The sequence below is a fragment of the Macrosteles quadrilineatus genome, unplaced genomic scaffold (assembly GCF_028750875.1).
Source record: "Macrosteles quadrilineatus isolate MER2022 unplaced genomic scaffold, UCM_ALF_1.0 Scaffold_8__2_contigs__length_117827958, whole genome shotgun sequence".
Lineage (NCBI taxonomy): Eukaryota > Metazoa > Arthropoda > Insecta > Hemiptera > Cicadellidae > Macrosteles > Macrosteles quadrilineatus.
In genome coordinates, this window is record NW_026542601.1 from 106133184 (window position 1) to 106157139 (window position 23956).

At 35.1% G+C, this 23956-nt stretch overlaps 3 protein-coding genes across 4 annotated transcripts in view; 2 read left to right on the plus strand and 1 right to left on the minus strand.

Annotated features, from left to right (window-relative positions):
• Window positions 1-23956, minus strand: part of LOC129001136 (pseudouridylate synthase RPUSD2-like) — a 566808-nt gene that overhangs the window by 386559 nt on the left and 156293 nt on the right. The gene's annotated exons all lie outside the window — the stretch shown is intronic.
• On the plus strand, window positions 477-3472 carry LOC129001138 (exonuclease 3'-5' domain-containing protein 2-like). Its single transcript, XM_054428340.1, has 4 exons — window positions 477-628; window positions 1015-1188; window positions 1952-2200; window positions 2833-3472. The coding sequence occupies exons 1-4, from the start codon at window positions 500-502 to the stop codon at window positions 3310-3312; spliced, it is 1032 nt and encodes a 343-aa protein (XP_054284315.1). The 5' UTR covers window positions 477-499; the 3' UTR covers window positions 3313-3472.
• Window positions 4704-7533, plus strand: LOC129001137 (DNA ligase 1-like). The gene is made up of 3 exons (XM_054428339.1): window positions 4704-5058; window positions 6040-6112; window positions 6613-7533. The coding sequence occupies exons 1-3, from the start codon at window positions 4776-4778 to the stop codon at window positions 7526-7528; spliced, it is 1272 nt and encodes a 423-aa protein (XP_054284314.1). The 5' UTR covers window positions 4704-4775; the 3' UTR covers window positions 7529-7533.

Consider the following 23956-nt stretch of genomic DNA (forward strand, 5'->3'; position numbering starts at 1 on the left):
TTTGAATGCAACTCAACTCCGCGACGCCATTGAAATGTGTGTGTTTTGACTGATGTCTCCAGCAGATATTTCTGCGAATACTCTAAGGTGAGTAGCGTTCGTTAATAGAGTGGGACAAGATTTCTTTTAATTTGCGCTGTGGCATAGTTGTTTAAGGAAAATGAGAGTGGTCAAAGTAAATATGTCATAACCGTTTTGTATTCAAATTACGTACAGTTACCATGATGCCGTGTGGAGTGATTCTTGTGCCATCCCAAACTTTATCTACTCGATTTCTGTATGCAATTAACAGTTTCTCATAGTAAAGCATTTAAGAAAGGACATTTTGAACTAAACGCCACATGGAAAAATGCTCTAAGTCCTTTTTGAATAAGAAAGTTCCTATATCTTGTTAACGTGGATGTGATATCGTCTTCGTATTCATATTCGGTCGGAAAGTGTTCTTTCAACTGTTTGTTATTGAATGTTTAGTGTTATGAGATGTTGATGCGAACTGACAATGGCCAACCAGGAAAACACATTGCGAACCCAACCACCTGAGCGGTCTGATATATTTATGGTAAACGATGAGGCACATGCATCCATTGCTGTGGGAAAACTGATCCGGCACACCCAAGACGATCTTAAGGTTTGTGAATTCTCGATTTGTTTCCTTTGCTGTTTAGGTATAAGTATTAAGCTAGGTCACTATCAAGAACGGGTTAAAAAAAACTGACACATAATCTAAATACTGCCATTTGGATTGTAATTCATAAATGTGTTTTACCTTATGAAAAACACAGAACTCTAAAAGCCTTGTGAAAATCTTTCAAAGTCCAAAAATCAACCAATTTTACCTGGAAAGGTAATATGAATTTATAATGAGTACTCAAAAATCAAACCTTTTCAGGACAAAAAGAATCTATCCAGGAAGAACAAAATTTCTTCTATCAGCATTGACATCTGAGATATGTTTAATTTTAAATTTTTAACTTCGCAAACTGGTCTATTTTCCAATGGTTTAATATTTTGAAGGTATTCGGGGTTGACTGCGAATGGGATTTGGTTAGCAAAAAAGGCCAACCACACAAACCCGACGTTCTTCAGATCGCGACTGTAGACGGCTTCTGCGCCATCTTCAGACTTCATTTGCTGAAAAAGGTTCCACAAGAGCTTAAGGGATTTCTCGAGGATCCATACTATGCTAAGGTAACGATATGCAAAGTATATATTACTCCAGATTATTCAATATCTATTTTAAGACCCGTTGTCTACATCATAGAAGGTTGTCCCAATGTTTCTATTGTACAACGGTTGTTTAGGAGTACCAAAAACCAATATTATCCGTACCACTAACTTTCTTCTCGAACTATAAGAGAATTAGGTAGATCAACAAAAAGATGTTAAAATTGCTTTGATCGATATTTACATGAATAATTAATTCCAGTGAGTCCGGTGCCTTACTCGGTGGCGCCACGGGCTCTGGTCCATGGCAGCGATGTTGTGGGTTTGAATCCTCGTGTTAGCCACTACTTTTTATGAGTATTGTTCACCATTGTACTGTACCGGTTAACCCCTTGCTGTGCTGGATACGTTCCATACACAGGCCCAAAGCCTATGGGCAAATGTAAGCGTAAAAGAGGCCACAAACCTCTTGAAAAACACAAAAAGCGAACCGCAAAGAATGAAAGTCACCTTGGGAACCAAACCTAGACTTAAGTAAAGAGTAGTAAAGGAAGTAAAGAGTTATCCATTACAGTACATGAATTTACCTTAATTGTATGTGCAATTTAAGAGCGGGACAAAGCCTCTGAACAAAGGCACTTCCCTACCAATTTTAGAATCCATCGTGCTGCAGACTGAACCACCAATTCACACAAGCAATTAGATCTCTCTTGTTTTGATCCTTCATCTTTAAAATTCTTCGCATAACGTTTTCAACATTATGCAATTTATTTGTACCCTTCTTCAGGTCGGCGTGGGAATTATCGAGGACTGTGACAAGCTCAGGACGTACTTCGAGGTCAACACCGGTTGTGCGATCGACGTCCGCTTCCTCGCCGACGACCATAAGATTCTTCCCAGGGGCCTCAGTCACCTCACGAAGTCCGTCCTAGGAGTCGACCTGACCAAGCATCATCATTCCTTCCACTACTGGACGGGCAGACTGTCAGCCATTCAGAAACAATACGCGGCGTTAGACGCAATCTACCCTGCCAGGGTGAGGATTATAAGCCTGTTGGGTTTTTTAATCTGTACGTTGGAATCTGTATCCTGACCTTTCTTCTACCTGAGACTAGTCCGGGCCTTGAACCATTGACCAGGTAGCCATGATCAAAAAACAGGTTCCATCATACAGACTGTGCCGTTGACTAGGCGTTTTATGCCTTGATGCTAGTGTACTGAGTTAGAGTACCTACTCATGATGTCCCCAAGGTCAAATGATGTACCCAAACAAAGCTGTGAAACACCATGATCAGTGAGTCTGAGGTGTGGTTAAAAACAACTTAATCAGAATAAAAGGTACGCAATTCATTCTAAATTCGTCCAATATTATCTTAACCATCAAAGTACCAGTTTAGTATAAATAAAAACTTTTAACAGTAATAGTTAGGGGGAGGATTTTGAACATAATGTTGGTCCCGAAACAGCTATTTGGTACATTGGCGCAACAGGTTTCTGCCTTTATTCGTAGACTAATCATAATTTTCAATCAAATTTAAGAATCTTCAGATAAATTTGTAAAACAAGAGCTTAACAGTGAGAATGTCTTCTATAATTATGAAGATTCATTACATATATGTTCTTACTACCTGAAATGAAAGATCTAAAGGATGACATTAACTGTTCCAGCTGTTCTACAAGCTGAGCCACGAAAAACTCCTCCAGCTGTACGAAAACGAATGGCAAACCTGGAGTCCCGAGCAATACCACCAGAAATCCATCGGGTTGTGGGAAAAATACGTGAACGTACCGTTCGACTTCTCAAAGTCCAATTACGTTAAGAGCCAGGTGATAGACATGATGTTGGCCTACGCCGACCTTTCCATGAAGGACGTAAAAGACCAAGCGGTTGTAGAAGAAGAGCCACCAACACCACCAGACTTTAAAGCTAGGTTCGCATCTAACAAGTCAGCATTGAGGAAGGCGAGGCAAAACGACCGAGCAAAGAGAGTCCCACTAAGGTTCTTCAGGGCTCACGTCCGTCGAATGATGAAGCAGGGGTTGGACTTGAGCACGATTCCGGTGGACACGATACCACGGTCCATGCTGGGTCCTGATGGTCAATTGGACATGGAGAGGGTCAAGGAAGAATTAGTGGAGTTTAATTGACGTTGAGTGTGAGACTTTGAATATGATCTACAGAACACGAAAGACACGTGTTATGAGGACACAATAGTGAACGAATCAATTCACAATTGAACTTAGAATTATTTCCTCAGGTTAATTTAGATTATTTGTTATACTAAACTAGCTAGTTCTGTACATTAAATCGAACACGAATATTTTAAAATTAATGTAGCAATAGTAAACTTGATGACCTAAACATAAAGTTGACGACCTAAAAGGCATGCGTAAATTCTATTAACGGGGTTTTCTTTTTATCGCTAAGCTAAGACTAATTATATAGCTTGAGCAACTATTTTTAAATTATAATTTGCAAATTAATCAATGTATACGGCTACGTTTTCTTTTTAAGTATTTCCTAGAGTGTAACCAGGTTTTATCGTATTCATTTGTCAACTTATTATTTATTGTTTTACTAAAATAGTTTTTTTTTTTATTTACATTAAATACATCCGGTCCATCGGAATTTGCTGGACCTAGTATTTTTATTTGTGTATGAAAAAAATATTACACAGGAATTAGATTCCCTTAGTGGTTATATGGCACATACATTGTAGGACCGCTATGAATTGTACGTTTAAAACATCTCAATACTTTATACAAAGAGTACTAGCTAAAAAAGAGAAGAACTAGAAAGCATGCAATAAATGTATGTATAAATATCGAAAATATTACCCTGCATAGGGCTAAGTCCAAGACATAAGCGATTGGCACCCTACATAGTGCTTTGCAGCAGAACTATGACCAACTAGAAAGGTTCTAGATGGTACTGGCTTTGCAGACCAGTCGGTTCTTTAGGAAAAGTACTAAAAATGATTTCTGCTCTACTTCGGTACTGTATGGGCATTTAAACGTTCCAAAATTAGCAGCAAATTACGGTTTAAAGTAATTAATATATTACCTTAGACGACACTAGGGATCCATGCACACCACAAACCTGAAACAGATAAAAAACATATTAAAGGTAAACACAACGACATTGATAAAACTGGGGTTACCATTCTATTTCGTTTACGTATAAATTCAATAATTCGAAGTTGTATATCAATTTCAACTGGCTCATTTTTGTGACACTTTGTGTACTGTGTAAACATTAAAATATGCCTACTGCATATTGATAATATTATTTATCAAAGCTATGTCAGTCGCTTAATCGTTTAAAACTCTTGTTTCGTTACTTCTTTTAGCACAACACATACACTAACTTTTGTGAATACTCATGATTCATGAAATGTGTGAAAATAAAACCAGATAATACCCTACTAATGGCTGTTTAATCTCGATCACGTCATAATTATGGAAACTTGGCTCAGACTAGTCCAACGCTTGATTTAATTCGAGGCTATGCTATTCTGCGAATTGAACTGTTCATAAATCCTTCCCCTGCGAAATTGAGTGATACATGTAAAAATATTAACGCCAGTCAACACCTAGTAAACTAAACTAAAATGAAACTCTGGTTAAACCTAGAAAAAGAATATGACGAACTATTCGGGGAAGGGGAGGGCGAGAAAAAAGAAGATAAAGAAGAAAGCAAAATGGAGAATGAGTTTGACGATATGTTTGCCGACATAAAAAAAGATTTGAAAAAAGTGCCTAAAGAAGATCTAATACCGGGTCTGGCCAATATTCCAAAAGGAAGCGATAGCGAGGAGGAAGAAGAAGAGGATGAAGAAGAAGATACAAGAAAAGACTTTAAGAAAGGCCAGGCAATGAAGAAGAAGGGGAGAAGTAAGTTCTATGATTAATACATGAAATTGTTCATACTACAACAATATTACAAACTTACACCGTTTAGCAATGCCATTCTTAGAATAGTGATTTTCACTAATATAGCGTATAGTCTTCTAGACAATCATATTTTATTTCAATTTAAAATAAAAACTCGCCATACAGTGTTTGATTATTAATGCATCGTCTTAAAACTAAATAGTATTTAAATTTCAAATGTAGTGCTTGGTTTATAAAATCTTTCCAAAACCAAATTTGCGTAGCCTACCTCAGACAGAATGCTAGATGAGCTGATGTTATTGTGCACCTTATGTAAACTTGTATTTGGAGTGGCCTGTCATTTATGTTAATTCTGTCTATTCTGTCTATTCGGGGGAATCATTCCTTTTACTTACAATGTATTGTAATATTGTTTTTATTTTATGGAATACATAATTTTGACTTGACTTGACTTATCTGTCTGTCTAAAATTCCTCAATTACAGGGCGATTTCATTTGAGATTTGACAAAAAGGCAGTCTTTGGGAGGAAGATTGTTATAAGAACATTGCAGATTATTTATGAAGAAACAATAAAATGCAAAGAATAGATTTGATCCCAATTCGCTATTTGTCGTTTCAATGCATACATATTTTCATACGCACAATAAATAGGTTTTCATGGAGGTTTTCTTTGATTTTTTTTTAGACAAAAAAGATATAAAATAAGCCTTACCTATTTTATTACCTGTGTAGTGTTATTGAATAAACCTTGTTGCACAACACCTTTGCTTGAATAAAATGCTAGTGCTATTGAATAAATCTTAGAGCTTCCTAATCTATTAAAGGCTAAAAGATTTTACACATTTGTCATTATTTCCTGAGATTTAAACCTTAACACCCCCCACCCCCACCCTAACACCTTGCGTTGTTAGCATTGTAATACATATACAATTTATTAATCAAACATGTTTTTTTAATAAATAAATAAATTTTATTTCTAGAGTGCAAATTTGGAGATAAAACATACGATGTGGGCGAAAGATGGAAGGATCCAGTTACTGGGAAAGACATGATGTAAGATATGAGGTTTGACAATAGTTATATTATGATTGTTAAATTTATCATTTAACTGTGTTTTCACTCTAAATTTGTAGGCGGTCGTTCTAATTGATCCAACAACGAGCTAAATAACTTGCTTCAACGTTTGAACATTTTTAAAGTGGCAATAAGTTGTAAGATTTCTGCTACCATAACTTGACAATGAGTTAATAACGTCTAAATTGATGAACTGACTTATACCTAAATTGAAAACAAGTAATTTATGATTACAAATTGAAAAAAAATTTTACATTTGTTAGCTACTAAATTGCATGGAAATGGGTTGGATGTATGCCTGCTTTACGTTATTAGTGTGCTTACGTTAAAGGTATTTGAGTAATCAAGGACAATTGCAAGACATATATTAGAGGTCATTGGTATCTTAAAAACAGATACGCATACCAATTAGCAAGGAAATATTTGAGCTAAATCTAGATTTATAAACAGTATTAAATGTAACTCATCTATGTTTACAGATGTATATTGATGAACGTACCGAAAGACGTGCAAAATAGGTTGGCAGAAGCAGATGTGACTATTACCAAGGAAGAGGCAGAACTTAAGGAAGAGAAACCTTCAAAGCCTTCGTCATCAGGACCGCAGTGGGACTATACAAACAGAAAGTCGAAGAGAAGAGGATGTCCTTCAGATAAAGAAAGTGAGATGCCTGACTCAATTGGCAGTGAAGAAGAAAAGCAAAATGGCAACAGCACTAACCAAGAGGACCACAACGATGAACTTGAGGGTATAAATAAAGTTGATTCAGATTTACCAGAAAAAGGAATAGAAAATCTAGAGAGAGATGACTCAATTGATGACAAACCTGGAGAGGAGGGGGGAGATTCAACAGAAGATTCCGTGCCGAAAGAAAACATCGAAAAAGAGTCCGAAGAAAACTCTGAGAAAACAGTTGTTAATGAAGGAAGAAGTGAAAGACTAGAGGACAGTAGAGAAGCTACAGAATCAGAGAGCGACACAGATTCCGAAGAAGAAAGACGTCGGGTTGATAAAGAAAATCACAATTTAGATGATTCAGAATATGAAGAGGAAGAAGATAAAACAAAACATCCGGATAATAAACCTGAAGTTATCGTGACAGCTGACGATAGAGAAACTGCAGTCGTGCACGCGGATGACCAAAAAAGTAGCGAACCCGCAAAAGAAATCCCTGAAGAAAAAACACTAAAGGAGAAAGAGGACCTAAGGAAAGAAGAAAATTCTGAAGTAAATGAGAGTCATAACCCAGAAAAACCACCACCATCAGACGAAGTCCCAGTCATTCAAGAAAAGGGGAAGACTATATATACGAAAGAAACTACAGTAACACAGAGAAAGTTATTCAAAACCTCAGAGACGATAGAAAGCGTAGAGACAGAGAGAAATGTGGATTAAAATATTTTAAAATCTTAAATGCTTTTCAAGAAGTCTTACTTCATTTTAAAATGTAATATATATTGTAAATTTTATGTTCTGCTACCTGTGGTAGATTGTGACTATTTAACTGAAACTGTGAAAATTCTCGTCTTGCAAAGACACCAATTTAACATTCTGTTGGAAAACAACTTTTCCCTGTAATAAATAGAAGCTGGGTCTAAACCTATAGTTTGGCACTCAAACCAGCAACCATAACTGGTTCACAGGAAGGCTCTTGAACCTAAATAGTCTCCATGTAATTGCTTTGCAAAATCTTTATGAAAAACAACTGTGTTATAAAATTGAATCCCCTCCCGTCATTTTATGAAGTGTACACGTTTAGTATATTTTTACTTCTATCAATAACTATAACATCGAATTATATAGAGGTCAAAAACGTGTTTTAAAATCCTAGAAGCACCATGGCGAGCTAGTTCACTGCTTAAAGGAAGCCGAGTGGTACAAGTACTCGCTTTCAAGTTTGATGGCTACTAGTAGTAGCCTAAGGTCACTCCTATCGCACCACCTGTCAGGGCAGGTGGGGTGAATTAATTGAGTTTAAAGCCCATCAGGCGGAAATGGTTGCTTCCGGTGCTACGTCACTTTGTGACGTCATAGGTGATGTGTAATGGTAACAGGATACAGGTGGTAGGAGCTGGTGGTAATGGATAGGGGATGAAACAGCTGTCTGTACAGTAGTGTGTTTAAATAGCTAATACTTGTTCGTTTGCAATTGTCTTAAATGTATTGGGAATATCAACCAACAGCTACACCAAGGTTTTAAACCAAAACACAGCTTACATGTAGACAATAAATTGAGTTAAAATCATATTGTCGACGGTAACATTTAACAGTAGCCTACAGTATTGTACTAGTGCCCGCGGCGGCGTGGTGCAAGGTTGTGTCGTTGTGTCACCGGCCGCCGTGAATTAGGCTGAGGCCGCGAAGGGAAAGTGAGTGGGCAGTGGAACAAGGTCAAATGCCCCTACTCAACCTCCATGTGGATTTGTATCCACAGTTCTACAGTTTGCTTTCGGACATAGCGGCGGAGTGTTGTACGGTCCTGGGTCTATCGTTTGCATCGTTGATGCCATCGTAATACTACACCTCGATTGACTCAACAACACAAGGTATTGTAAAAACCAATTTTAATTTATATCTTATGTTAGATAGTCGCAGGTTAGCTGTTTGTGGTTAAAAGATGTTTATACAGAAATACGTTCCAAAAAGTAGATATATTTTCCCCATGTTAGTAAATATTTGTTGGTCTTAAAAAAAACCTTAAGTAGTGGTGTATTACGGGTACTGGAGACCGTGACGTAAAAAATTAAGTAAAATTAAATATCGTTTATATTTTGTTAAACAGTTTGACAGATCAGACTTTGTGGTCAAAATATGTTTATATAATGGAGTCTTTAGAAAGACTGTTTTTTTTTTAAGTGAATTATACCCAATTCCATGTGTCCTGACTTGTGCGAATCAAATAAATTAGTTTGCCATCTTCAACGTCAGGAGGCTTTGGCACATTTAATCGTGTCGGAAAGCAAACCTCTAAAAACTTGTTGTCATAAAAGAAAATAAACGTTTTACCATTTTCGTTTTGTCTTTGTTCTACTAATTGATAATGTTTGTTTTGTAACACATATTTAAATGTTACTTTTTCTGTTTCTATTGGACTTACTAGTTGAGGAAGCTTCATTTCTTGACATATGGCTTCGGGTGATAATTGATTAGAATAATTTGATCCTGATGCATTCCAATGTAGTGGTAATTTAATTTGCTTCTGAAACTTTAGACGTAGTGACATTGACTTGCGAAAATTGCTAGTTTTAGTAGTAGTAGATTTCTTTAAATCTTCTTTTATTCTCTTTAGTTTATCTTGTGTGATTGTACTTGGCTTATCCATAGTTAACATCAGAACAGAGCTAGCATATGTGAACAGTCTTCGTTGAAGGTTCGACACTGAATGATGTGATGTTGGAGGTTTGGAGACTTCCTTACTTGGTAGGTAGAATTACCCGACAGTAGGGAAATTTACCCGCGAAGCAGGGTAAACCTCCCAACCGACCCCCTCCCAACTGGCTCGCGGATAAAAGTAGCGCCAGCGAACGGACTGTAGTCAGTCTCACCCAACTGGCACAGCTGACTGGTTGAGTGTAGACTGACTGACTTTTGATTAAAACCTTTCGTTAGATTTGGCCAATCTAACTTAATGTTTTAGTCAATAGCATGTGCTGCATGTTGTTTTTTTAGCTTGTATCTTAGATGGTTTTACTTTATGGAGTGCATCGTGTCTTTAGTACTTGAATTGCGCAGAGTGTTGTATTTTTCTAATCATGTGATATTTCAGCTAACAAAGGATAAAGAAGTCCCCCATTAAAATGAACAATCTTTTGTGACTGTAAATATTCTATATTTAAAATTTAAGTTGACCATTTTGTAATTAGTTGAGAGGTCCAACGGCCTGCATACTATTCTGCATTTGGTTAAATTAAATTTTAAACTTTTGTTGTCATTGGTAGTTTACTTATGTCAGCTAACAATGAACACTTTCTTGTGACTGTAAATATTCTATATTTTAAAATTTAAGTTGACCATATTGTAATTAGTTGAGAGGTCCAACGGCCTGCATACTATTCTGCATTTGGTTAAATTAAATTTTAAACTTTTCGTTGTCATTGGTAGTTTACTTATGTCAGCTAACAATGAACACTTTCTTGTGACTGTAAATATTCTATATTTTAAAATTTAAGTTGACCATTTTGTAATTAGTTGAGAGGTCCAACGGCCTGCATACTATTCTGCATTTGGTTAAATTAAATTTTAAACTTTTCGTTGTCATTGGTAGTTTACTTATGTCAGCTAACAATGAACACTTTCTTGTGACTGTAAATATTCTATATTTTAAAATTTAAGTTGACCATTTTGTAATTAGTTGAGAGGTCCAACGGCCTGCATACTATTCTGCATTTGGTTAAATTAAATTTTAAACTTTTCGTTGTCATTGGTAGTTTACTTATGTCAGCTAACAATGAACACTTTCTTGTGACTGTAAATATTCTATATTTTAAAATTTAAGTTGACCATTTTGTAATTAGTTGAGAGGTCCAACGGCCTGCATACTATTCTGCATTTGGTTAAATTAAATTTTAAACCTTTGTTGTCATTGGTAGTTTACTTATGTCAGCTAACAATGAACACTTTCTTGTGACTGTAAATATTCTATATTTTAAAATTTAAGTTGACCATTTTGTAATTAGTTGAGAGGTCCAACGGCCTGCATACTATTCTGCATTTGGTTAAATTAAATTTTAAACTTTTCGTTGTCATTGGTAGTTTACTTATGTCAGCTAACAATGAACACTTTCTTGTGACTGTAAATATTCTATATTTTAAAATTTAAGTTGACCATTTTGTAATTAGTTGAGAGGTCCAACGGCCTGCATACTATTCTGCATTTGGTTAAATTAAATTTTAAACTTTTCGTTGTCATTGGTAGTTTACTTATGTCAGCTAACAATGAACACTTTCTTGTGACTGTAAATATTCTATATTTTAAAATTTAAGTTGACCATTTTGTAATTAGTTGAGAGGTCCAACGGCCTGCATACTATTCTGCATTTGGTTAAATTAAATTTTAAACTTTTCGTTGTCATTGGTAGTTTACTTATGTCAGCTAACAATGAACACTTTCTTGTGACTGTAAATATTCTATATTTTAAAATTTAAGTTGACCATTTTGTAATTAGTTGAGAGGTCCAACGGCCTGCATACTATTCTGCATTTGGTTAAATTAAATTTTAAACCTTTGTTGTCATTGGTAGTTTACTTATGTCAGCTAACAATGAACACTTTCTTGTGACTGTAAATATTCTATATTTTAAAATTTAAGTTGACCATTTTGTAATTAGTTGAGAGGTCCAACGGCCTGCATACTATTCTGCATTTGGTTAAATTAAATTTTAAACTTTTCGTTGTCATTGGTAGTTTACTTATGTCAGCTAACAATGAAAACTTTCTTGTGACAGTAAATATTCTATATTTAAAATTTAAGTTGACCACTTTGTAATTAGTTGAGAGGTCCAACGGCCTGCATACTATTCTGCATTTGGTTAAATTAAATTTTAAACTTTTCGTTGTCATTGGTAGTTTACTTATGTCAGCTAACAATGAACACTTTTAAGCTTTTGTTGTTATACCTAAACACAGACTCTTTCCTCACTACAACAGAAGGAGAGATAGAGCATGTTTGCTCCATCTCTTCTTTTGGTATTATTTTAAATGACCTTGACCTACTTACAGGACTTTGAAAATATTTTGGAAAAAATATAAAAACGGTAGTAATGGATCTTGTATATGTTTGAATCCGACCGGGCATATATTCTAGCTAGGGACCTACTATCGCTAGTTAATTTACATAAGCAGGTGCAGCGTTGTTCTACCCCCACCACTCAACCCGAGCGTATAAAAGGGCTGCGAGCAGACGGATGATTGTCAGTCTTGCACAACCGGTGAAGCTGACCGGATGGGCAAACTGGCTAAAGATGAGACCCTTAGTTTAGAGTTGGTACCACTCTAACCTAAGGTTCTTGTCACTTAGTAGTTATATTAGAAGCATGTTGATTGTAGTATTTGTTGGCTTGTAGTTAGAGGGTGTTTTGCGTATTTGTATCTTTGGTAAGGGTGTTGTATTTCTTAATTATGTGATGTTCTATTTCAGGTATCAAAATAATAAAGTCCCTATTAGTAATTTTATTTTCAATTTGAGTTGATCATTGTATGTTACAAAGTTCTAAGTGACATTAGTAAGTTGAAAACGTTCACACAAAACAAAAACATGAAACCAATAGTAAATTCATGACATAGAGTTCTCTTTGACATACACACATTTTTATGGGGACAGTTCGTTGACTGCGCTGCTCCGGCTATTGCTAATGAGTCTTTGATCAATACCATGAGGACAGTCCTTTGGCTGCGCTGCCTCTGATCAAAAAGACTGATACATTGGTCTTTAGCCAATTCAGACTTACACACAAACATGAAAATAAAACAAACACTAAGTTCCCCCACTACAACAAAATGAGATAGATGACATTCACACATTTTTATGGGGACAGTTCGTTGACTGCGCTGCTCCGGCTATTGCTAATGAGTCTTTGATCAATAACATGAGGACAGTCCTTTGGCTGCGCTGCCTCTGATCAAAAAGACTGATACATTGGTCTTTAGCCAATTCAGACTTACACACAAACACGAAAATAAAACAAACACTAAGTTCCCCCACTACAACAAAAGGAGAGATGGAGCTTATTTTTGCTCCATCTCTCCTTTTGGCATTATTTTGAAATGACCTTGACCTACTTACAGGACTTAGAAAGCTTCCCTTAAAATACATAACAAACACTAAGTTCCCCTATTACAACAAAAGGAGAGATGGAGCCAATTTTTGCTCCATCTCTCCTTTTGGCAATATTTTTAAATGACCTTGACCTACTTACAGGACTTAGAAAGCTTCCTTATAGTACATTATTGGGAACCGAGAACAGTTCTTTTAAGTTAACACCAACGGACACAACATTTCCCCTCCAACCACAAGCTTCTCCCCTCCACCCACAAGCTTTCCCCTCCACTTGAGTTTTGCTATAAAAGGAGGTTTGCTTCGCAGGCAATCATCATTCAATGGTCTGAAGTAGTCCTAGCTAGCTGAGTCAGCTCCAGTTACTATTCACTGTTTCATTTGCTATCATGGCTTACCTTAGAATTCCCACTAGACCCTCGAAAGTAGTTTCTTCATCTTCAAAGTCTCTTCCTCGATCTATTTTAATTTCATCACATGCGTCAGATCCAAAATCGGTTCTTCGAGAAATACTGCAGTCAGAAGGTGCAAGTCCTGGAGCAGAAGAACAATACACCTTCCGAGCCATTGGTGATCAATCTCCTCCACTGATTGAAATATTGTCTTCATCTTCATCTTCACAATCAAGTTCGTCTTGTTCATCTTCTTCGGAGTTAACCTCATCTGATTCATCTACAAGCTCTTCCTCGTCCTCTGACTGCACTGTTGCTGATATTCTATCAACACCTACTGCTACTAGAACTGCATCTCCACCTCCAACTTCTACACCATGTATTTCTCCCTCGACAACTCCACCTTTACAATTCACTATTCCACCACCCATCATATCTCCTCTAAAAGACTCCCTACCAGCCACTTCCAAATCCTTTGACCACCTTCACACTTCTCCTTCAGATAAGTGTAAACAATTAATTGCTGACAGGAGAAGAAAATTTGCACACACCCTCTCTAAGTGTCGATATGTTTTTAAAAAGGGTGCTAGTAAGGGGGAACACTGTGAAAAGGTTTGTGTTTTGAATAGTGATATGTGCTCCATTCATTCAAAACACAATAAAACCACAGAGTCTTCCAATAAAATTAAAGAACTTCCCAAAGCAATCCGGGTAAGAAGGATGAAAAGGTGTACGAAATATTTCTTTGTCAGATGTGTATGGTTTAATAACATCATTATAAAACGTAACGATACAGGAGAGCATTTTTCAATTAGATTACCAAGAGATGTTGTAAACCCTGAACATCCGAAAAGAACTGACTACCTTATCCGGGATGCTAAAGGAAGATTGTCTTGGAAATCTTCAATTTCCAAGATCAAAAAGACACGGTAATTTTTTTCCTTTTAACATTTTACATTACCAAAGATAACACAGTAAATTCAATTTTTCCAAATTCTTAAAAAAAATGTGTGAGCAATTTGTTTAATTCTGATACATCATGTGTAAAAACATGCTGCAGAATTAAATGAATTGTTCACACATTTTTTTTATTATCTTGCAATGACCTTGACCCACTTCTTAAACTTAGAAATTTCTGCAAAATTTTAAAATAATGATAATATCAATTTCTACCACTACTAAAATTAAGGTGGTTTGTTTAACCCCACCCCCCTTTACCCCCACCAGTACATAAAGGTATAAATGACGCTTGATATTGCACACGATTCATTCTTAGATTGGAGCTAGCAGAGGCAAGTTTAACTATGAATTCCCCAGCTACAATAATAATTAAAAGAAACTTAAAAAACCTTCAAGAAGCATTTGCATTCAGGGGAAGTTTAGAAAAATATTTAAATCATAGTGTGACATGTCATTTTACTTTGTGGAAGGAAGAGAGAAACATCTGGAACTCAGAAGCAAACGGGTTGAAACTAGAATTAACTGATGTACGATTTAATAAAATAATTCGAAGGCTAGTGGAAATGTTAGAAAAAGGGTATATTGTGACTGCCACATTCTACATAAAACCAGACCGCAATAACTAAAAACAAAATGGAGTAAAGGTTAAGGGTGGGGGTAAAGGTAAATGGTGGGGGTTTGTCTATATAACATGTTTGCTGAGGTACAATCAGTTACTTCAGATTTACCACTCTTGTACATTATGTCTCCTGTGGACAATATTTTCCCGACAACTTCTTTTTTAAAAACCTTATTGGAAAACATTGTTTTTGAAGCTGGTTCAGAGGAAGAAGACATAGACTTGGAGGAAGAATCTTTATCCGAAGAAGAGTTGGAATCGGATGGTGACGAAAATTTGGAAGTATTGACTGATGAAGAGTTAGATGAAGAAGATAGAAGTTTTCTACTTGTTGAAGATTCATCATCTACTGAAGAGATGGTATGCTCGGAGAAACTTGTTGAGCTAAGGGAAACACCTACAACAAGTCATATAATGTTTAGTGCAATGTTTAGAAGTAGAAGACGATTGTTTGACTCTGACTCCGACTCTGACTCTGACTCTGATAGTGTACAAAAATTAAAATGAGAGGGTGGGTTGGGAGTTTGTTTTGCAAATCATCAATTTCCAAAACAAATACAGTAAATTTTCTATTTCTAAATTTTTAATCTTTGAAATATTTAATTTCTTTTAAATCCTGATAATCATAAAATCATATAAGACACAGTAAATCGGCTTTTTCAAAATTTTGAAAAAAATGTCTGAGCAATTTGTTTAATTCTGGTATATCATGTTTAAGAAAACATGTTGCTGGGTTAAATAAATTGTTCACACATTTTTTTATTATTTGACAATGACCTTGACCTACTTAAAGAATTTAAAAATTCCATGGTTCAACAATAAAAGAAAATGTTACCCATTTCCCCCACTACTATAAAGTAAAGTGGGGAGTGGTCTACCCCCCACCACTATATGGAGGTATAAAAGAGGTTTGACATCCTGCATTAAACATTCTTATTTTTGGAACTCGCAAACGCAAGCTTAGTCAAGATGGATAAACAAAAGATTAGACATAATGAAAGAGAAAGAAGGAGGGTGATGAAGCTAAATGAAACATTTGAGGTATTGAGAACCATACTCAAAGCTAAAAAAGGAACATCTAAACTTCAAATTATAAATTTATCAATTGAAAGAATAAGGTTTTTAGAAAAGGAAGTTGAAGAAGCAAGAATGAGGACTGTGGGAGAAATGAAAGAAGCTAGTGCTATAATTGATAACCACGTTGAAAAATTAAAAGAAGATGCTGATGAAAAAATGCTGTCGGACATGATACAATTAATGAATGGTGAAATGGAAGAGCGAATTCTGTCGGAAATGATGGATTTATTGGATAGTGAAATTGATGAAGAGTACTAACAAATAAAAAAAAATGGGACGTGGGTAGGTTGGGTTTGTCTTGGAAATCTTCAATTTCCAAGACTATAACACAGTAAATTGGGGCTTTTCCAAGTTTTGAACAGTAAATAACTTTTTCCAAATTTTGAATAAAAAAATGTCTGACCAATTTATTTAGTTCTGGTATAACATGTGTAAAAACGTGTTTCAGAACTAAACGAATTGTTCACACATTTTTTTATTATCCTGCAATGACCTTGACCTACTAAACCGGAATAGTTAGTAAAAAATAAAATACCTTGTTTTTCTATAAATATGTTTGAAAGTTGAAGAATAGCCTGTATTTACGTTAGATTATAAAGAAATTGGGAAATGGGGTGATGTCATTAATTTAATAGTAGTAGTAGAGGGGAGAGAGGGGAGGGAATGGTATAAATAGGGGTGGATGTTCACATCTTTCATCAGTATGCTGCTGCTTCTTGAATAGAGAACATCTACAACATGCTACGCTGCGCCATTTGTCAAGCCACATTCGAGGATGAAATAGATCTTCTACTTCATGAAATAGTCGATCATCCTACAAATGAAGAGGAATTGGAAGGATATCAAGACTTGATTGAAGAATTGAATAAAATAGGACAAGGAGAAGAAGAAGAACCGACACCATCTACTTCAAGAGATCGAGGAGAAGAAGAACCAAAACCATATACTTCCATGCTACGCTGTGCCATTTGTCAAGCCACGTTTGAGGATGAAATAGATCTTCTACTTCATGAAATAGTCGATCATCCTACAAATTATGAGGAATTGGAAGGATATCAAGACTTAATTGAAGAATTGTATAAAATAGGACAAGAAGAAGAAGAAGAACCCAAACCATCTACCTCAAGAAATACAGAAGAAAAAGAACCAAGACCATCGACTTCAAGAGGCCAAGAAGAAAAAGACCCGAAATCATCCACTTCAAGACCAAGTGTTATCCATTACGCACCTAAACTTTCAACTTCACCTTCAACTGCTACATCTTCAACAAATGTGGAACTACACGCTCATGCTCTACCAGGTAAAGTGGTAACACATTTCAAAATTGACAATGCCGCATTAAAACTGGAAGAATTTATGTTTAGTGCAAAAAGACTAGTTATTAAAACGTTGCAAAGTGAATTACAAAGATTAAATTTTATAAAGTTTGGACTATTGCTGGATGTTATGTTTACCAACATACAAAATGAAACATCACCTAGAGGATTTTTAACAAAAAACAGAACCATTATGTTTGCCTCAGATATTGAATCAATAGTAGATGAATGTTTTGAAGAACTTTTGACGAAATTGCAAGAACATGAAGGCAGAGGATCAGGATGGACTGTATTGAACATATCGGGCTTGGATGTAAGAGTGCATAAACACGGATATGGAATGAGAGGTAGTAGCTATATTCCTCTACCCAAGAAAATTGCTAATACTAAATCTTGTGTAAATGTACAAAATAATGATACTGAATGTTTTAAATATTCAATGTTGGTAAAATATGTCAAAAATAATGATCCGCAAAGGGTAGGAAGAGAATATGAAGAAGTACAGCACAATTATAATTTTCAAGGAATGAGCTACCCTGTAAAAATCAAAGATATCACCAAGTTTGAAAAAAAGAACCCAAATGCTTCTGTAAATATATTCGGTTTAGATTCATCAAACAATGTATATCCACTACGTATAAGTGCACAAGAACTAATTAATCACACAGACTTGTTATTAATCACCAAAGGTGAAATATCGCACTATGTATATATTAAGAACTTTAACAAACTTGTTAATTCACAAATTTCAAAGAAAAGAAAATGTAAGACAATTTGTAAAAGATGTTTCTGTCATGTGAATAAACCTTTGAGAAAAGGAGGTTCTGAATGGTTGTTAGAACATAAAAGGTTATGCAATGGAAATGAAGAAGTTAAGATTAACCTACCACCAGCTGATAGAGCATTTGTACAGTTTAATAATGTAGTTCATCAATATAGAATTCCTATTGTCGTGTATGCTGATTTTGAATCTACTCTACTACCGTTAGAACATCAAGAGGAGGACACATCAAGAAGAAACAAGTACCAACTACATTCACCCAACAGTTTTTGTCTACTCATCAAGTCAACGCTTTCCGAAGAATATTTACAAGATTATGGACTGACAGCTGAACCAAAAGTGTATCGTGGTGAAGATGCAGCTAAACACTTTGTTGACGAGCTGTATAATATAGCTGAAAAAGTAGAGGCAATTTATACACAGGTAAAACCTATGACACCTATGTCACCCGATGAAGTTCAAGAATACGATTTATCAACATCATGTTATTTGTGCAAGAAAACATTTACAGAATATAATCATAAAGTGCATGACCACGACCATCTGACTGGAAGCTACAGAGGTGCTGCGTGTAACGCTTGCAACTTAAACTATAAAATTCCTAACTATATTCCAATTGTAATGCACAACTTAAGCGGCTATGATGGACATTTTATAATACCTGAATTAGGGAGGGACAATGGTAAAATTGATGTATTAGCCGTAACGATGGAAAGGTTTATTAGTTTTTCAAAAAAGGTTGATAAAATGAAACTCAGATTTCTTGACTCCTACAGATTTATGCCTTCTAGCCTTATGAAACTATCAGAAAATTTGACAAGAGAAAATTTAATAGAAACAAGTAAAATAGTAGACAACAACAAATTGGATTTAGTTCTTCGAAAAGGAGTCTTCCCCTATGATTACATCGATGGATTGCACAGATTTGACGAGACATCACTTCCTCCACCAGAAGCCTTTACCAACAAGCTGAACAATTCAGAAATATCACCAGAAGATTACCAACATGCATGCAGAGTTTGGAACGAACTTGATATGGAAACATTAGGGGATTATTCAGATTTTTATGTTAAACTCGATGTAACTCTGCTTTGTGATGTAATGGAGGAATTCAGAAACACCTGTTTGGGAGCATACGGATTAGACCCTCTTCATTCTTACACCTCTCCAGGATTAGCTTGGCAGGCGATGTTAAAAGAAACCAATTGCAAACTTCAACTTTTAACAGATATTGATATGGTGCTGATGGTTGAGTCCGGTGTCAGAGGAGGATTGACTCAAAGCGTTGTAAGACATGTAAAAGCCAACAATAAAGATCTGCCAAACTACAACCAGCAAGAGCCATCAGTTTATCTTGGGTATTTTGATGCAAACAATTTGTATGGATGGGCAATGTCCAACCCCCTTCCATATGATAACTTTAAATGGATCGACCCAGAGTCAATTGGAGATATTGTTCAAATTCCAAAACATGGTGACACAGGATATATATTAGACTGCGATTTCGAATACCCAGAACATCTACACGACCTTCACTACGATCTTCCTCTTTTACCAAAAACAGAAATTTCACCAACTGGAAAACATCCTAAATTAATGATGAATTTAAATAACAAGCAAAGATATGTAGCGCACTTTTGGACTGTACAACAAGCACTTGAATTAGGACTTCGTCTAACCAAAGTACACAGAGTTTTGGAATTTTCTCAATCTTGCTGGCTGAAACCCTACATAGATTCCAACACTACAAGAAGAGCAGCAGCAACGTCAGCCTTCCAAAAGGACTTTTTTAAATTAATGAACAATGCGATATTTGGTAAAACTCTGGAAAATAAAAGGAAACACAAAAATGTAAAACTTATAACAGATGCTAGGAAATTGGAGAAACTTGTACAGAAGCCCAACTTTGGATCATCAGTAATCATTAATGAAAACCTTGTTGCCGTATCTATGAAGAAAACTAGTATAAAAATGGATCGACCTTTGTATATAGGAATGTCAATATTAGATATATCAAAAACGCACATGTATGATTTTCACTACAACAAGATGGTTGCACATTATGGAAGAGAGAACATAGTTATAACTTACATGGATACAGATGCTTTTATTTACAAGATAATTACTCAAGATATGTATAGAGATCTTCGCACATTTGTATATAAAGATGAATTTGATTTTTCTGACTATCCTAAAGATCATCCGAACTACGATCAGGACAGAAACAAGAAAGTATTAGGGAAATTTAAAGACGAGGCTAACGGAGTGTTACTTGAAGAAATCGTAGCACTTATATCAAAATTGTATGCTGTGAAACTACATGATGACAACATTATAAAAAAGGCAAAAGGCGTAAAGAATTTGTATTTGAAGAAAAATGTACTTTTTGAAGACTACAAGCAAGTGTTGTATGAAGATAAAGTTATAACTGCACACTTCAACACAATCAGGAGTTATAATCATCAACTGTACAGCGTGACAGAAGTTAAGAAGGCGCTCTCCTGCAACGATGACAAACGACACATCCTACCAGACCGGATCCACACACTTCCATTTGGTCACTATTCCCTTAACCCTATCGACTAATTACCTTTTCATCGTCCTACACCACTTATCCTTTCTCCTTTCCGTAAAATTGGGGGAACACAGCATTGTCCGCTGTGTTCCCCCTTTTTTACACAAGGTTAGAATGACCTTGACCTATATAAGGAGATGCAAGAAAAAATGAAAATCATTACTTTGCCAACATTGACAGTGAAAACAACATAATGGCTTTTAAAGAAAACATTGTAAATGAGCTACACAAACCTGCAAGAGTAAACTTTCCAAGAAGAAATACAACTGTTAAAGGAATAAATGATTTGTATCAAGCAGATTTGATTGAAATGCGACCATATAGTAAAATAAATAAAGGACATCATTATATACTTACAGTGATTAACTGTTTTACCAAAGTTGCAGATGCATTACCATTAAAGGATAAAACTGGTAAAAGCGTAACACAAGCCATGGAAATCGCTATAAAGAGAGATAAAAACAAAATGAAACATTTACAAACTGATGATGGCAAAGAATACTTTAATAAAAGTTTTTCAAAGTTAATGGAAAAATACAACATAAACCACTACTCAACCAAATCTGAAAAAAAAGCGGCTATAATTGAAAGATTTAATAGAACGTTAAAAGGAGCGATGTATAAAATGTTTTCAAACAGAGGAACCTACTTATGGATTGATATTTTACCAAAGTTAATAAGTGATTACAACAACAGGTTTCACAGAACTATTGGGATGACACCAAATGAAGTAAACAGTAAAAATGCTAAACTTGTATTAAAAAGAATAAAGCACAATACAAAACCTAAGGTTGAAATAAAGAAGCCTAGAAAATTCAATGTAAATGATAAAGTTCGAATAAGTAAGTATAAAACGATATTTACTAAAAAATATCTACCTAATTGGACAAATGAAGTATTTACCATATACAAAGTGCAACCAACTATACCAGAAACATACATATTAAAGGATAATAAAGGCAATTTGTTACAAGGTGCGTTCTACGGACATGAACTATTAAAATCTACAGTAGGTGATGTATATCTTGTTGAAAAAGTGTTACAAAGGAAAAAAGACCAAGTTAAAGTACGATGGTTAGGTTTTAACAAAACAGAAGATTCTTGGATACCTATAAAAGACCTAATTTAACGGGAACAGCTCATTGTACTATTGGATTTCGAATAAGATGGAGATTGTTTGTCATAAAGATCAATTCAACATTAGTAATATTGATGATTACACTGTTGATAACGACACAATCAACACTGGCAAACATGGAAGTTTACTTCCAAACACAGTCAGATGTATTATAAGTGGTCCTTCAAACTGTGGAAAAACTAATGTCGTATTTAATTTGATTACAAATCCTAAAGGATTGAGGTTTAATAACTTATATATTTTTTCAAAGTCACTACATCAGCCAAAGTATCAATTGTTGGAGAAAATCATATCGAAGGTGTCAGGTGTTAACCTTTATAAATTTAACGCCAGTGATAAAGTTTTGCAACCAAACCAAGCTAAACCATATTCAGTATTTCTATTTGATGACGTTTCGTGTGAAAATCATGATACTATTAGGAACTATTTCGCCATGGGAAGACATAATAATATCGACAGCATATATATAGGACAAACATACAGTAAAATTCCAAAGCAGCTTATCAGAGATAATGCAAATGTTATAATTTTGTTCAAACAAGATGAAACCAACCTGAAACACGTATATAACGATCATGTAAATGCTGATATGTCATTTGATAAGTTTAAACAAATTTGTGGAAAAGCATGGGCAGAAAAGTATGGATTTTTGGTCATTATGAAAGAACAAGCCATAAAAGACGGACGATATAGAATAGGGTTTGATAAATACGTTCTGCTTCACTAAATATCACTATTTCAAATCAACACTTCGTACTGTAAACATGGCAAGTCAAGAAAAGCTCTTAAAAGAAATAAAATCACTTAGTGATTCTATTAGACATAAAAACAGAGCTCTGAAGTTAGGTATAAGTGAAAGAGAAAAGTTTATAGAATCAACGTTTAAACCCGTTACTGATCCTTTAAACAGATTAGTTAAAAATATTGAAAAACCTTTCGAAGGAGATGCTATTCTACCGATTTCTAAGTATGAAAAAGAATCAAGAGATTATGAACAATACAAACAATTTCAATCAACTGAAGAAAGTGGTGAAAGTGAAGAAAGTGAAGAAACAGAAGAAACTGAAGAAACTGAAGATTCAAGAGAAAAAGAAGGATTTTCCGCAGGTCAAGAAGAAGGATCTACTAATCCTACAAATCTAAGTACATTAAGCACAAACATAGCATTCAAAGGGAATTTGGGCAGAAAATATTTATTAAAGATGTTACATTCAACACAGGCTAATCGAAGATATCATATTTATGGAGCTAGACTAGAAGACAATGGTATTATGATTGGAGACAGTAATTTGGATATTGATGAAAACGATAACATCCTTATTGGTAACCAAAAATATAAAGGTACAACAGGACTGTTTGAACTTATTTTTAAAAACAAACCTGGTAAATATACCAAAAAAGACCTATCAGTGTTTAAAAATATACTAAATGATACAAATGCACATAAAAAGCAGTATTCCAAAGATTTGCCCATTTATCGAAATCGATCAATAAAATACACAAGTGTCATAGCTGATCTTTTTCCAACACAAGTGAAAAAATCTCAACTTAAAAGAAGAGCTATATCTACAGCTGAATTAAATGTGTTACACAAAAGACCAAGAACCAACGAACCTACATCTTCAGGGAAAGGATTATTAAAAAGTCTATACAATACCAACATAATATATTATAATGATGTCAATAAGCTGGTTGATCGAATGAGATTATTATATGAAGCCATGGAAGCCGGTCATACCGGATTGGACAATGAATGGGTAGCTTTAATCGATGAACTACGAAATCGAAGGATTATTGCTTAATCATCGCATATAAAAGGAGGACAAGAATCGAGGGAACTCAGTTGAATCATGAGCGTGGACAAGTTTGGAAGGTATTCCAATTTTGGAGAAAAACCAAAACCCAATGGTAAAAGATATAGTTTACCATTAACAGCTGAAGGAGATTATAACATAAGCAGCAAACGATTGAAGTTTGTAAAAGATCCAGAAGATGATAATGATGCAATAAATTTGAAAACTTTAAAAAGTGAAAAATTGTTGAGCTTACAACTTCAAAACGACTCTTATAATGCCAAGTCTCATAGAATAACAAATGTTGGTGAACCAATAGAAAACTCCGATTCCGTCACCAAAGATTATTTACTTTCAAAACTGTCAAATACTTTACAAGTTAATAATGAAGTTTACGATG

Bases quoted from the DNA above. Each gene is read 5' to 3' on its own strand.
- LOC129001138 (XM_054428340.1), top strand. From the start codon at position 500: ATGGCCAACCAGGAAAACACATTGCGAACCCAACCACCTGAGCGGTCT. The intron at 629-1,014 runs GTTTGTGAATTC...AATATTTTGAAG, and splicing joins ACACCCAAGACGATCTTAAG to GTATTCGGGGTTGACTGCGA. The intron at 1,189-1,951 runs GTAACGATATGC...ACCCTTCTTCAG, and splicing joins AGGATCCATACTATGCTAAG to GTCGGCGTGGGAATTATCGA.
- LOC129001137 (XM_054428339.1), top strand. From the start codon at position 4,776: ATGAAACTCTGGTTAAACCTAGAAAAAGAATATGACGAACTATTCGGG. The intron at 5,059-6,039 runs GTAAGTTCTATG...TTTTATTTCTAG, and splicing joins AATGAAGAAGAAGGGGAGAA to AGTGCAAATTTGGAGATAAA. The intron at 6,113-6,612 runs GTAAGATATGAG...CTATGTTTACAG, and splicing joins GTTACTGGGAAAGACATGAT to ATGTATATTGATGAACGTAC.